At 38.4% G+C, this 12,400-nt stretch overlaps 1 protein-coding gene across 1 annotated transcript in view; it reads right to left on the reverse strand.

The window, feature by feature from the left end:
* Positions 1-1,618: 1,618 nt before the first annotated feature.
* The window catches only part of bmpr1ba (bone morphogenetic protein receptor, type IBa), an 87,685-nt gene continuing 76,903 nt past the window's right edge, over positions 1,619-12,400 (reverse strand). Inside the window, 11 exon segments of the mRNA XM_012882333.3 lie at positions 1,619-1,766; positions 1,768-1,872; positions 1,954-2,084; positions 2,761-2,936; positions 3,017-3,314; positions 5,379-5,571; positions 5,865-6,003; positions 6,130-6,226; positions 8,076-8,178; positions 9,415-9,514; positions 9,641-9,803. Of these exon segments, the coding sequence (XP_012737787.2) occupies positions 1,746-1,766; positions 1,768-1,872; positions 1,954-2,084; positions 2,761-2,936; positions 3,017-3,314; positions 5,379-5,571; positions 5,865-6,003; positions 6,130-6,226; positions 8,076-8,178; positions 9,415-9,514; positions 9,641-9,803 (1,526 nt within the window). The 3' untranslated portion in view covers positions 1,619-1,745.

Raw genomic sequence — 12,400 nt, forward strand, 5'->3', positions numbered from 1 at the left:
CTTAGAAGTTTGCAATGATTGGAACTAAGAAAGGCATGGTGGGATGATTTTTTATTGCCACAACACAGTCAGCAGGATGCTCAGAGATGTGAATAAATCTATTTTACCTTCTGTAGAGAAACTGCAGTATAGTGCCTTCTTCAAGTCACCATTTCTCCAAAACATTTCTTGCAAGTCTTTTGTATGCATCTAGGCTACATTCACACCACAGGCAAATATTCAGATATTTTCATACCAAAAAAAAAAAGAATAATAAATCTGCTATATGCCACTTCCATATGTACTTATTTCAAAACGTCTGCTGTTTGAATAGTCATGTCGCATTTAATCCGTCTTTTACGTCACTGGCCTGGCTTTCACCACACAACCACACACAGTAGTAGCAGTTAGCGATCCACAAAAGACCGGTTAAAAGCTGTTCTTTCTTCTTACCTTACTTCGTTATCCATGATGTGGTCTTAATATTGTCAGCTCCCACTTCTCAACAGCTTTCTAATAATAACAAGTATCTGCATTTTTCAATTTTTGTTGTTGTTTTTAAGACGCAAATGGATTGTACTTGTATAGCGCTTTATCAAGTCTGACGACCCCAAACGTTCACCCATTCACACACACAGCAGTATAATAACACTTGCATTTAATAGTATTATGAACGGCCGCCAAAATAAAATCATATTTTAGCAAAATATCAGAATTGAGCATCAAGTCCTACAGTGTGAATGTAGCCTAAGAGGTGAATGGTTCTCCCAAATGTTGGGGGCACTTTACCATAGTTTAGCATGACACCTTCATAAGAAGGGTTTGTATGAATTATTAATTCTGTGTTACAAAGTGGAAGCTGTGAGAATATTTACAACAAATGAGTGCAACAGTAAAAGTCTGACTTGGACTTGTGTTAAGTTTTCATGCCTTGTGTGAAAACTCCTAGTTTTTTCAGCCAAGTTTTCCAGGGGTTACAAACATGGTGAAAACACAAACGTTCTCAAAACCTCCGTTCAGAATTAATGTCAACATAGAAACTTTATTTTCCCACAGACAAGTCTTTTATTTGAGTTTTACATGGAAAAATGCACTTTTACAACTTCAATTAGTCTATTGTAACACATAAAAATTTAGAATTTTCAGTGTAGAAACTTTATCGCCATGAACAAAATTTACAGTAAAGCCTCAGAATACTTGTGTCACATGGTGTCAGGTCATTCAACCAAAAGCTGTCCATTTATGAGTGACAAAAATGTGTTTATTCGCTAAACAATAACAATATTATTAATAATATAAAGTCAGTAGTGGGGTGGTGTGTGTTTAGAAAGGATGTGTCTCCTGCAATGACATACTGCATTGATCCACTTCCTTTCACTTCTATCAATCAGACCTTCATCTACAGGTAGGGTAGCTTTCACAGAAAGCACAGATATTGTGTTCCACTTACTGGTCAGTAGAAAGTTGGAGTATCTCTGCAGCTGCACCCACAAGTTAAACTCAAGTTTTCTATCTGAGACATTTTCATGATGCTTTGCTTTCGATACTCACACTAATCTGAATCTGATTTGATCAATCAAACCTGGCCACATATAACATAGCTGATTTTAAAGAGACTTGAGTTGCAGAGTTCTGGGCGTGTTTATGATTGTGCAATCTCCTGAGCTGCTCATCCTCTTTTCCAAGAGATGAGGGCTTTGCAATTGGCTGGAACAAAGCCATTGTGGTTGTCAGTGTCCATTCTGTGCACAGCTGGCAGTGGCGTCTCACAGCTTGATATCCTGTGATTACTGACATTCTGGCAAGGGTCTTTTTGACCCGCAGGGCTGTGAGTCGGCAGGCCGGGTTGTGGGCCCAGCACTCTGTCATCAGCTTCCCCATCTGTCTCAAACACTGCAGACATACAGATTTATGTTAGGGAGGTCAATTGTTTGCTTGTGCATGTATAATGTCAAATGTTTTATCATATTTTACCTCATCACTGCTCCATCGATTTGGAAAGGATGGCCGTAGTTTCTTGATGCAGACCACCTCCCTCATGTCTTCATATGAAGGGTCTGTGGGAACTAACTCATGATACGGTAACTGGTACTCTTCTAGGATTCCTGTATAATGGAAGTCACAGAGAAAAGTTGGCTTTAGGGAGGGATTTCGTCACATCGGAGAATATTACGAAGATGCCGTTAGACCTATATAACCACAAAATTCAAACTTAAATTGTATTGACAGTTTCCCAAAAGCCATGCAGGAGACAGAGCAATTGCACGCAGGTAGAAGAAGGTCCTTAGGTTAACACTTTGGCCTACAAGCTCAAAGGTTGGCTAAAAACTAAAACTATTCATCACCACTGACCACACCATCATCACCACAAAAGTTGTGGTGGCACCATTATGTTGTGGGGATATTTTTCCTAAGCAGGGACAATGTCCAGTTAGAATCTGTGGTAAGACTTACAAATTGCTGCTCACAGGCTCCCTTCATTCACTTTGATTCAGCTGAAGCTACTTTGCAAAGAACAATGAGTAAAGATTTAAGTTTCTATATGTCCAAAGCTAATAAAGACAGAGTCCACAAGACTTAATATTAGTTGTAAATTCTGTGAAACGTGGTTCTACAACAGATTAATTCATAGACGATGAATGCATTCCATTCCTCTTCACATGCTCCTCTTATGTTTGTCTATCCCATAAAGTCCCACTGACATACACTGAAGTCTGTGGTTTTAATGTGACAAAAAGAAGTTCAAGGGGTGTGAAATGGTTTGCAAGGCACTGTACTTACCTCCTGAGATACAACGTCGAGCAATCTCCCAGAGGATGAGGCCAAAGCTGTACATGTCGGCCATGATGTAGGACTGAAAATGGCTCCTGTTCAAAGTCTCATCCAGCACTTCTGGAGGCATGTAACGCTTTGTACCCACTCGAGTGTTGGGAGGGATGTCCACCTCGTTTGTGTCACTAAAGAGTCACAGACATTTTAACAGCTATGGGCAAAGCCTCCAAAACATACATTTAAATATAAAGTGCCTAATACGCACCTAATAAACTTTACCGCTAGTCCCAGATCAGCAATGCAGCAGGTCCCATTTCTTTTCACCAGTATGTTCTTACTCTTGAGGTCTCTGTGAGCAATGGCGGGTTTACCCTGAGTCCCAAAGATCTCCGTGTGAAGGTGACAGAGTCCCGAGACAGATGAATAAGCCAGACGCAGCATGGCTTTATTGTCCAGGGTGGTGGACTTCAGGTAGTCATACAAAGACCCATTTTCATGGTAGTCTGTGATGAGATAGAGCTGGGTCCAGGAGCCAGTTCCTTTGATATCTGCAGCTATGAAACCTGCGAAAGGAGAGATGATGGACAGATGGGTAATAAAGAGAGGCCTAGAGTTAGGTTTTCCTCACAATTTGAGCACCTTTTCTGATTAGGGTGATTGCTGAGAAGCATTCCAACCCCTCAGACTTGGAGTTCATCACGACAGATAAATCTATTTCAAAATGTATACTCACTCCACATTGTTTTGACGTCTTTTAAGACAGATCTGGGCATTTTACGGCCGGCAGGCAACATCAGGCCCACTGACTAAATTTGACTGGCCTGTGTGAGTTTGTAGTAAAGGTGTAAATCCTATTACTTTGTTGAAATTGTCTCTTAGCCCTAATGTCAACTAATATTAAAAAAGACACACAGAATGCTGAGTTTTTAAGAAGGCATGGACTTCTAAATATTTATTTTCTAAAATCAACTGTAAAGCTGTGTGCTTAGTGTGTAGAGATTATAAAACAGGGTCTAAGAATTACAATGTGAGCTGGCATTATGAGAGTAAAACACAGTGAGAAGGACAAGAATTTGACTGATGCAGAGCTGGGATGAGCATCAACAGATTTGCAAGCTAAACTGTAAAAGCGATAAAGATGTTTTGCAAAACTCCACTCTTCAGGGGAAGTTGGAGTAAAGGACCACAAAATTGCAGGACATGGTGAGCCATTCTCCGACGTGGAGTTTATTAAAGACTGTTTGGTAGGGTCTGCAGGGCTAATTTGCCCTGAAAGAAAAAGAGAGGCTAAAAGTATTTTGCTTTTTGCAGTATACGGTCCAAAATGTTGCTTATTAACAAAAAGATGCAAACCTATCTCTCTGAGGGCGCACAGTAGCGAGGGGGATCGAGAGCATTTCAAGCAATTTGGCACTTTAGCTGCAAAGGAAAACGGACAATATTGACTTGTCTTGCTTGACTCTGGACAGTCTCACTCAAATGCTAACATTGCAGTAGGTCACACTATCATCTAATCACCTCTACAGTTATTCACCCATGTTAGGGGACTGTACAGTGATTTACCAAGATTTGAAAACCCACTGCAGATAATGCGCCTAGTGATGTCCAGCTTGAACTCATTGATCTGTAGTCTGATAATGTGCTGTCAGAGCTTTTTCAGTCAGTATCACTGTCAGAGTTTTATACCTCACTATAAGAAAACATCTTTCCACACTTGTGGATGCATGCTCAGAGGATGTTGGCTCTCTCTGGATCTACCTACATCTGTGAAGAAACATTCTCACTGATGAATATTAACAAATCCAGATACAGTTCCTATCCCATTCGCTTGCATGTTATTTCCGCCTCACTGAACTCACTGAACACTAAGGGAACTGAGGAAAACAAAACAACAAAACACGGGGTGATTATCGGTTTTAGTGCAGAAAGTTATTGTGATGTTGGTCTTTGAAAACTAGTTAATAAAGTTATGATGCTATTTCATAAATGCTTAAAAAATACCTTAATTGTTTTTATAAATATTAAACAGTGTAATATTTCTGTGTTCCACACTTGCTTTGTGTAGTGTTTGATTGACAGTTTGACATGCCTCCCATTATCATTGCTAGCAATGCAAGCTGATGCTGCAAATTTTACATAACATTGTAGTGATACATTGCAAAAGCTTATATTTCTAAACACTTTTTTCATTAAATACTGTTCAATGAACACTATACTGTACATATACACATGTTTTTCACATGTGGTCCCTTTAAAAACGGTTACTCACAACTGTCTCTCCCTATCAGAAACAAAGTTCTATATTGAGTGAAAATAATTTTACATCTAAATCTGCCTGGGGTATGAATAACTTTTGGCTTGAATAACTTTGGCCTTGACTGTAGTTCAACCAAACCCAAATTTTCTATCCAACCATAAAATAAAATAAATTCCCCAGCAAATCAAAATATATTTATTGCAAGCATGCAAAGTGTTTACAAGAGTGCTATTTTTCAAGTTGAAAAATGTGGAAAGCTTTTGTAAGAATAAAATAATAATAGATGTACACTTTATAATTTCTAGGTGCATGAAAACGTAAGGTTCAGTATTAAAAGAATGGTACACATAGGTCAATTAGTTAGACTCACCCAGTATGTTCTCATGTCTCATCAGTACGGTCTGGTAAATTTCAGTTTCTCTGAACCAACTGGCCTCCTCAGTGGTAAAGAAAACTTTAACAGCCACCTTCTCCCCTCTCCACCTGCCCATCCACACCTCGCCGTATCTCCCTTTGCCAATCTGCTTCACCATCTGAATCTGCTTGGCTATGGTCCTCTGGACCTGGGGACGAGCAAAACCATAGAACGGGAAAATTATTTTCCACATCCGGGTGTGCTTTGTGTGCCAGCTCTTTCATAAGCTTTATAATGTTTGTATTAAAAATTTAGTTAAATCTAAGCAAACATGCTCTCTAAAGGAGAAAATCACAAAAAAGCAACACTATGCATGCTGTTATAATCTTTATGGGTATTATTTGATCCCCTGTGAAGAAAGAAATCAAAAGATAAAAGGATTGAAGTTGGACAATAATTGCAAGGGGGGATATTTTCAAACGTGTTTTGTGGGCATCTCACCAACAGAGGGAGACCTGAGCCTGAGCCAGAGGTCTGTGACTGCTCTATCAGGTCCTTCAGAGACTCTCCTGGAGGAATGTATGATTCATCTTGGTCCAGACCGATGCTGTACCGAGGACGAGACTCTTGCCGCTTGTACCTACAAAACAATGTTATTCAGCAAACGTTCATCAATAATCCTCGAGCAAGAAATATAAATTACAGCGCACTGTGTGCAGATTAAAGAAGGAGGCAGTGAGTCATTGTCACTGTTCTATGTGATTACCTGAAGTAGCAGAAGACAATAATGGCAGCCAGTATAATGATGCACACTGTAATTGAAATCAATAGTGCCATGTGGTGGATCTTCCAATCGACATACACTAGACAGGAAAAGATATGAATAATCATTTTCATTATTATCATCATCCAAAAACATTCCATAATATTGTTTGTTTTTTCTGTGTTCCCCAGTTTGTCTCTATTAGTCACACTCAATTTCAGTAACTGATGTTCAATTTTTAATTTTCTTCTGGCACACTCTTTCTTTACTCAAGACCCCGAGAGCAGCTGGAAGATGCCCTCATCCTTGTCAATGAATTGCATCTCTGATCTCAGATGATAAGTTAACAGATTTATGACTGCCTTCGACATCTGCTGAGGCCACTGATTTTCCTGGCAAACTTGGCTTCCTGCTTCTCACATGTACAAATGTCAAGACCTTGGTTTTCTCTTGGTGAGCTGAGAGAAACAAAATCCCTCACTCCCCGACAATGTCATTGTGACTTGAGAATCAGTCAGAGCTTTCACTACTGGTACATCTAAAAAATTTAAACATCATGAAAAGGTTCAATATTTTTCGCCGCTCATTTCAGACAGTGATACTCATATATTGCAAAGATTCATTATTTATAGAGTGAAATATATCAAGTTTTATTTCATGTAATTTTCATGATTAGAAAATTATAATATTATATAAGCTCAAGAAAAGGATATTTTAAACAGAAATGTCAGGCTTCTGAAAAGTATTCTCTTTTCTATGCACTCAGTACTTGGTTGGGCCTCATTCTGCAAGAATTACTGCATCAAAGCAACATAGCACGGAGGCATCAAATGATGTTTTTTTCTGAGGTGTAATGGAAGCCTAGGTTGATTTAATAGCAGACTTCACGTTATCTGCATGTTAGATCTGGTGTCTCTCATCTTCCTCTTGACAATGTAACATAGATCCTGTATGGGGTTCAGGTCAGACCAGTTGACCGACCCGTCAAGCACAGTAACACCATGGTCACTAAACCAGCTTTTGATACTTTTGGCAGTGTGAGCACATACGATGTCCTGCTGAAAAAGGAAAGCATCTCGATAAAGCTTATCAGCTGAAGAAAGTAGTAAACTTTTTTGGTAGATGGCTGCCTTGACTGTGGACACAGTAAAGATGACATGGCAGCCCAAACCATCACTGACTGTGAAAACTTCACACCAGACTTAAAGCAACATTGATTCCCAACTGATTTCCAAATTAAATGCAAAAGGACTTTGAACGTTGTTTTTCTTAGTCCAGGTAAAACGCTTGTAGCCCATATGTGGGATTCGACTGTGCGTAGGCGGTCTTGATGCGCTGACTCAAGCCTCAGACTCCCCCTTCTTGTGAAACTTCCCCAAATTTCTGAATGGACTTTGCTTGACAGTCCTATGAAGGTTGTGGTTCTCCCTGTTGCTGATGCACTTCTTCCTTCCACTCAATCTTCTGTTCACATGCTTGGATAAAACACATCAATAACTTATCCTGGATGTCTGTCAATGCAGCAGTCTTCCCCATAATTGAAATGCCTACCAACCCAGACCAAGAAACCGTTTAGAAGAAACAGTTCCAGATGTTTTGAGTTAAATATATTAATTAGGTTATTAAGGCTTGATTAAGGTGTTACACTGGGTTTGTAATATCAAACCTTTTCACAATATTCTTATTTTCTGAGACATTCAAGTTGGGGTTTTTGTTAACTGTTATCCAAAATTACAATTAATAAAGACTTTAATATTGCAGTCTGTGTAACAAATCTATATGAGTTTAACTTTGTGAAGTGGGTGACAAAAAAAAAACCAAATTTTTCACAATATTCATTTTTTACATGTTCCTCTGTATCATTGAATTGTCTGATTATAAACAACCAACTGGAATATGTACAGGATGGGAAAATGTTAGAGAGCGATGACAGTGAGAGATAAACTTACGAGGGGGTTTGAGTGGTGGCAGTGTGGGATGCAGCTTTTTGTTACAGAAGTCTTCATCTGTGCAGCACTCTAACGATCTTCTCTCATGGGGGGACACTGTGTCCTGAGGACAAAAAAGTAATTCAATAAACCTGATCCTGGTATTAGCACTTAAAACAAACAGGACCTTTCAAAAGAATTGGTACTGGTGGTAAATACGTGTAAAAAGCATTGAAATAAAATAATGTTTTATTCCAACGGGATTAATGTCATACTGAAAAGTTTACAGCAGCTCTGGAAGAATGAACTTTGAGATTTTTTTTACCTTTCATACTGTTTTTGGTTGTGGCATGTTTGAGTCAAACATGCCGCAACAAAACATGCTCAGTTTATAATGTAGTTCTACCAAATACCAAGAAAATGAATGTAAACCTCTGAATTTGGAACTGATAAAAACATGCCTGTTCAAATTTTCTGTTATACAGGGCATCACAATAGCAAATAGGCTTAAAAAAGAGTCAGCCGGACTTTCGCTCAGTTCTTCTGAAAGAGTCTTTGACGATTCTGGCGGCTCACACTTGAGCAACCTGCAGTTGGAGTGCTGCTGTAAATACATATTTATGTTATTTTAAAAAAAATTATTTATATGCCAGTGTCTCACTCCAGTTGCATACAACATTTTTCTGAAAGATTATCATGTGACCGGGGTTACGTCACTGCGCATGCATGCAATTGGTCAACAAGCCGAGGCAATGGAGGCGAGTGAGGGTGGAACTCCCAACGTAATTGCGAGAGAAAAAAAAGAAGAAATGTCCAAGATCAAGTGTAACAAGGCGCAAGAAGATGTTTGATTTCAACAAGGGTAAAACTCGAGTTGCGCTAGGAAAACAGTATGACCATTGAAGTACACTGAAGCTGGAGCTAAAGCTCAAGAAGCATTTTGATATTGCTGCGAAGTTGATAGAGATGTGAGTACATGTCCTTGCTAATAGTGCTATGCTAGCAATGCTTTTAAACCCTATTCTGAAAGGATTAGTATTACCTAATAATAATAGTATCATTATTATGGCATGTAGCTAACGGAACCATTTCTATAATCCCAACTACTCACAGCCGTGAATAGTTTGGTCAAACTAAATGTCAAACTGTCTTTTTAAATGCATACTTATACCTGGTACCTAACTTTACCTCACTTAAATTCAGCAAAAAGGAGACTGTTTAAATGGTTATAAATCCTTTTTGGGTTTTCTAAACGCCCATTGCAAATCTTACCATCTTAATTTTTTCAACAAGATCTGTCACAGCACTTTAAAAACTGTGACAAAAAAGGTTTAATTTGAATTGTGTTGTTCAAACTCACCCTACACTGAAAGTCAGATCCGACCAGCCCCAGGCAGCCTCCAGATACGACTGGTACCCCTCCTTCCTCCTCCACCATGGTAAAGCAGAACCCATCCGTTCTTCAAAATAAAAAAATAAAGAAATATTAAGACAAAATAAGTGTAGCAAACAAAGTCAAAATTAAAAATAACAGATGTAACTGTTTTAAAGCATACAGATATGTTGGTACTGTGTTGCCTCTTTACCTGCATGAATTATTGGTTGAATCATCGGGGCAGTGTGAATCACAGTGACACCACAGGAATCTTTGGGAAGACAAAGCAGGGGCCGTGCTGCCCAAAGTCTTCTTCCCACTCTCCGCTGTCTCCTTACTGGATGCTTTTTGCAGCATACTGTCCAACATATTGCCTATGAACAAATTAAAGTAAAAAACAGGGTAGATTTAAATCTGGGAAAAATAATATTATTATTATTATAATAATTATTATTATTTAAACATTTATGTTTTAAACAACAGATTAGTTGTATTTGTTACAGCAGAAAGCACAAGGCAAACAATTGCAGGGAAAAGTCAAACTGCTGATTGTCAAAAATGAGTGAAATTAAATAAATAGAGGTTGATCTTTCAAACAGATTTAGAGAAAAAAAACAACAGATTAGCACAGTCAGACCGAATGTTGCATTGAACATTGTTAGAATGCACTAAACATAAAATTTAACAACAAAAGTTGGGACACTTTTTAACTTCTTGCTAGTTGAACAACAATATGTGCTCTTCTATTTAGATGCTCCTGCCTTTTATACTCTATTCTTTATTTCTCAAACTGAGGTAGCAGGGATGTTGCTAACTACTTAGGGTAATATTCATTAATGAGGCAAATACAAAACAATAAACTATGATGTAGAGCACCACCAGCCAGAAAAATCATGATACATTGATCTTCGCTTATCAGAAGCTTCTCATAAGAGATGTACAGTGCACTAAATTTGTATTACTTCGAGTACAAACTGAATAGGCCTTTAATGAACCAGGACCGAGAGCTGGAGGCTGGTCCAACTGTGTTCCTATTACAGCTAAAGTCTAAACTTTGAGCTGGGATTAACATCAAACCCATCTTAACCACGGTCCTGTTCCAAGTTCTAAACCCAATGGAATCTGCTAAATGATATGCTCACTGACAAGGCTGACAACTGTTTGCATTAAAACTCAAAGTACCGGTAATGTGTCTGTCTGAATTCTGTACTGTTAAAGACTGTGGCAACATGTTAAATAACATTTTATTTTGTTTATAAATTAATAATGATTATTTTTAAATAAATTGTGTAGTTACCCTATTTCTGAATCTACTATCAATAAACTATACATATAAGCCACATTGGATGGAAAAGATGAATTCCTAGCATTAAGTAGCAAAGATTGCTTTGTGCAGAAACAGCCACTTCTGAGATAACGTGTGAAAAAAAATCACTCAATCGGTGTTACTGAGGGGATAATCTGTGGTCTGCCTTTGATCTTGACCTTCTCCTTTTGTCCTTTGTCATGTTTACTGTATCTAAATAGGCATTTATGTTTGCTGATGCTCAATAACTATAGTGAATATGTCAGTCTGCCATCTCTGCTCTAATATCTTTCATGCAGTGTAGTTTCCTAATTTCTTGTGTTCCTTGGCTTGTGCATTGTGTCAGTTTAATGCTGTGGATTGTGTTCTTCTCTGCTGCCTTTAATTAAACTCCTCATAATGCCTCTCTTGAGCTCTGCCTCTATCCCCGTATCTGCTGGTGAGTTAGTAAGTTTCCCAGAAGGAAAAAGTTTAGGATCTGCTCTCCCAGAGTTGGCTTGCAGCGAGTGATGAGGTCACAGCCAAGATGACAAACATTACTGAAGCAAATTCTGAATTCACATCATAAATCTGAGCTGCATGAGCTGGCTGCCTGAATTGAAATACAATCCAGCACACAGTGATGAAGCACATCAAATCCACTAAAACAACAAAATACAAAATGGACCAGGAAAACCTGTTGAAATAAAATACAGTAAATGAGCTCAAACACTTGATACCATGGTATGAACACTCTCACAGCAGATTCTTGGGCTTATCCAAGCCCTACAGCTGTTGAGAACTAGAACAAAGCTTCATGATTCCCTGGTTATCCCATTTCAAAAGGGCACCTGTTTGTCACTTGAGGCGAAAAAGGGATCGAGGATGTGTCTGTCTTCCACGGCTTTCGAGATTTTTATTCATTCCGGCATGAACGGCGAGGCCAGATGCACAACAGCTGCGAGCAGAGATGGTCCAAAGTAAGCTCAAACTTTAAGTATGTATCTCTTATTTCAGAACCAGGTTCAGGTTTCTTGTTAAAAGGATTTTATTTCAAAACGTTCCCATTGTAGTAGCTCTATGAAAACAACTGTATATTGTGGAATACACACAGTGAAACATATTAGTTGCATCAGTACTTTTTTCGTGTTCAGCTAATTTGTTTTGAACTGTAGAGCAAATGTGAAAGATTGAAAAATAAAGTTCACTTGAGATGCTTTACAAAAAAAAAGCTTAATTCTAAAGTAAATTCCCCAAAAAATTCAAATATATTTTTCTTTCTCTTAACATAGGTAATCATGTTGAATGAATTCAAAGTGTTTTGCCTGTATAGAATTGTTGTATTCTTTGGGGTCTGACCTACTGAATACATTGGCCTTTCCTAACTCCTTTCTAAGAAAGACATACTACTGCTCAAAAGTTTGGATTCACCCAGAAAATGTCAACTTTTCCAAACAAAAATCACATTTTATCAATCAAGTAAGTAGCAAAATGAATATGAAATGTAGTCAAGACAACGCAAAAATGATGTACTTGAAATAAGCATCTTGCCCTTGCAACTTTGCTTTCATCAAAGAATCCTCCATTTGGAACAACTATAGTCTTGCAGACATTTGGCCTTCTAGCTGTCAATTTGTTGAGGTAATGTGAGGAAATGTCACCTCATGCTTGCTGAAGCACCTCCCA

The sequence above is a fragment of the Fundulus heteroclitus genome, chromosome 12, assembly GCF_011125445.2.
Source record: "Fundulus heteroclitus isolate FHET01 chromosome 12, MU-UCD_Fhet_4.1, whole genome shotgun sequence".
Lineage (NCBI taxonomy): Eukaryota > Metazoa > Chordata > Actinopteri > Cyprinodontiformes > Fundulidae > Fundulus > Fundulus heteroclitus.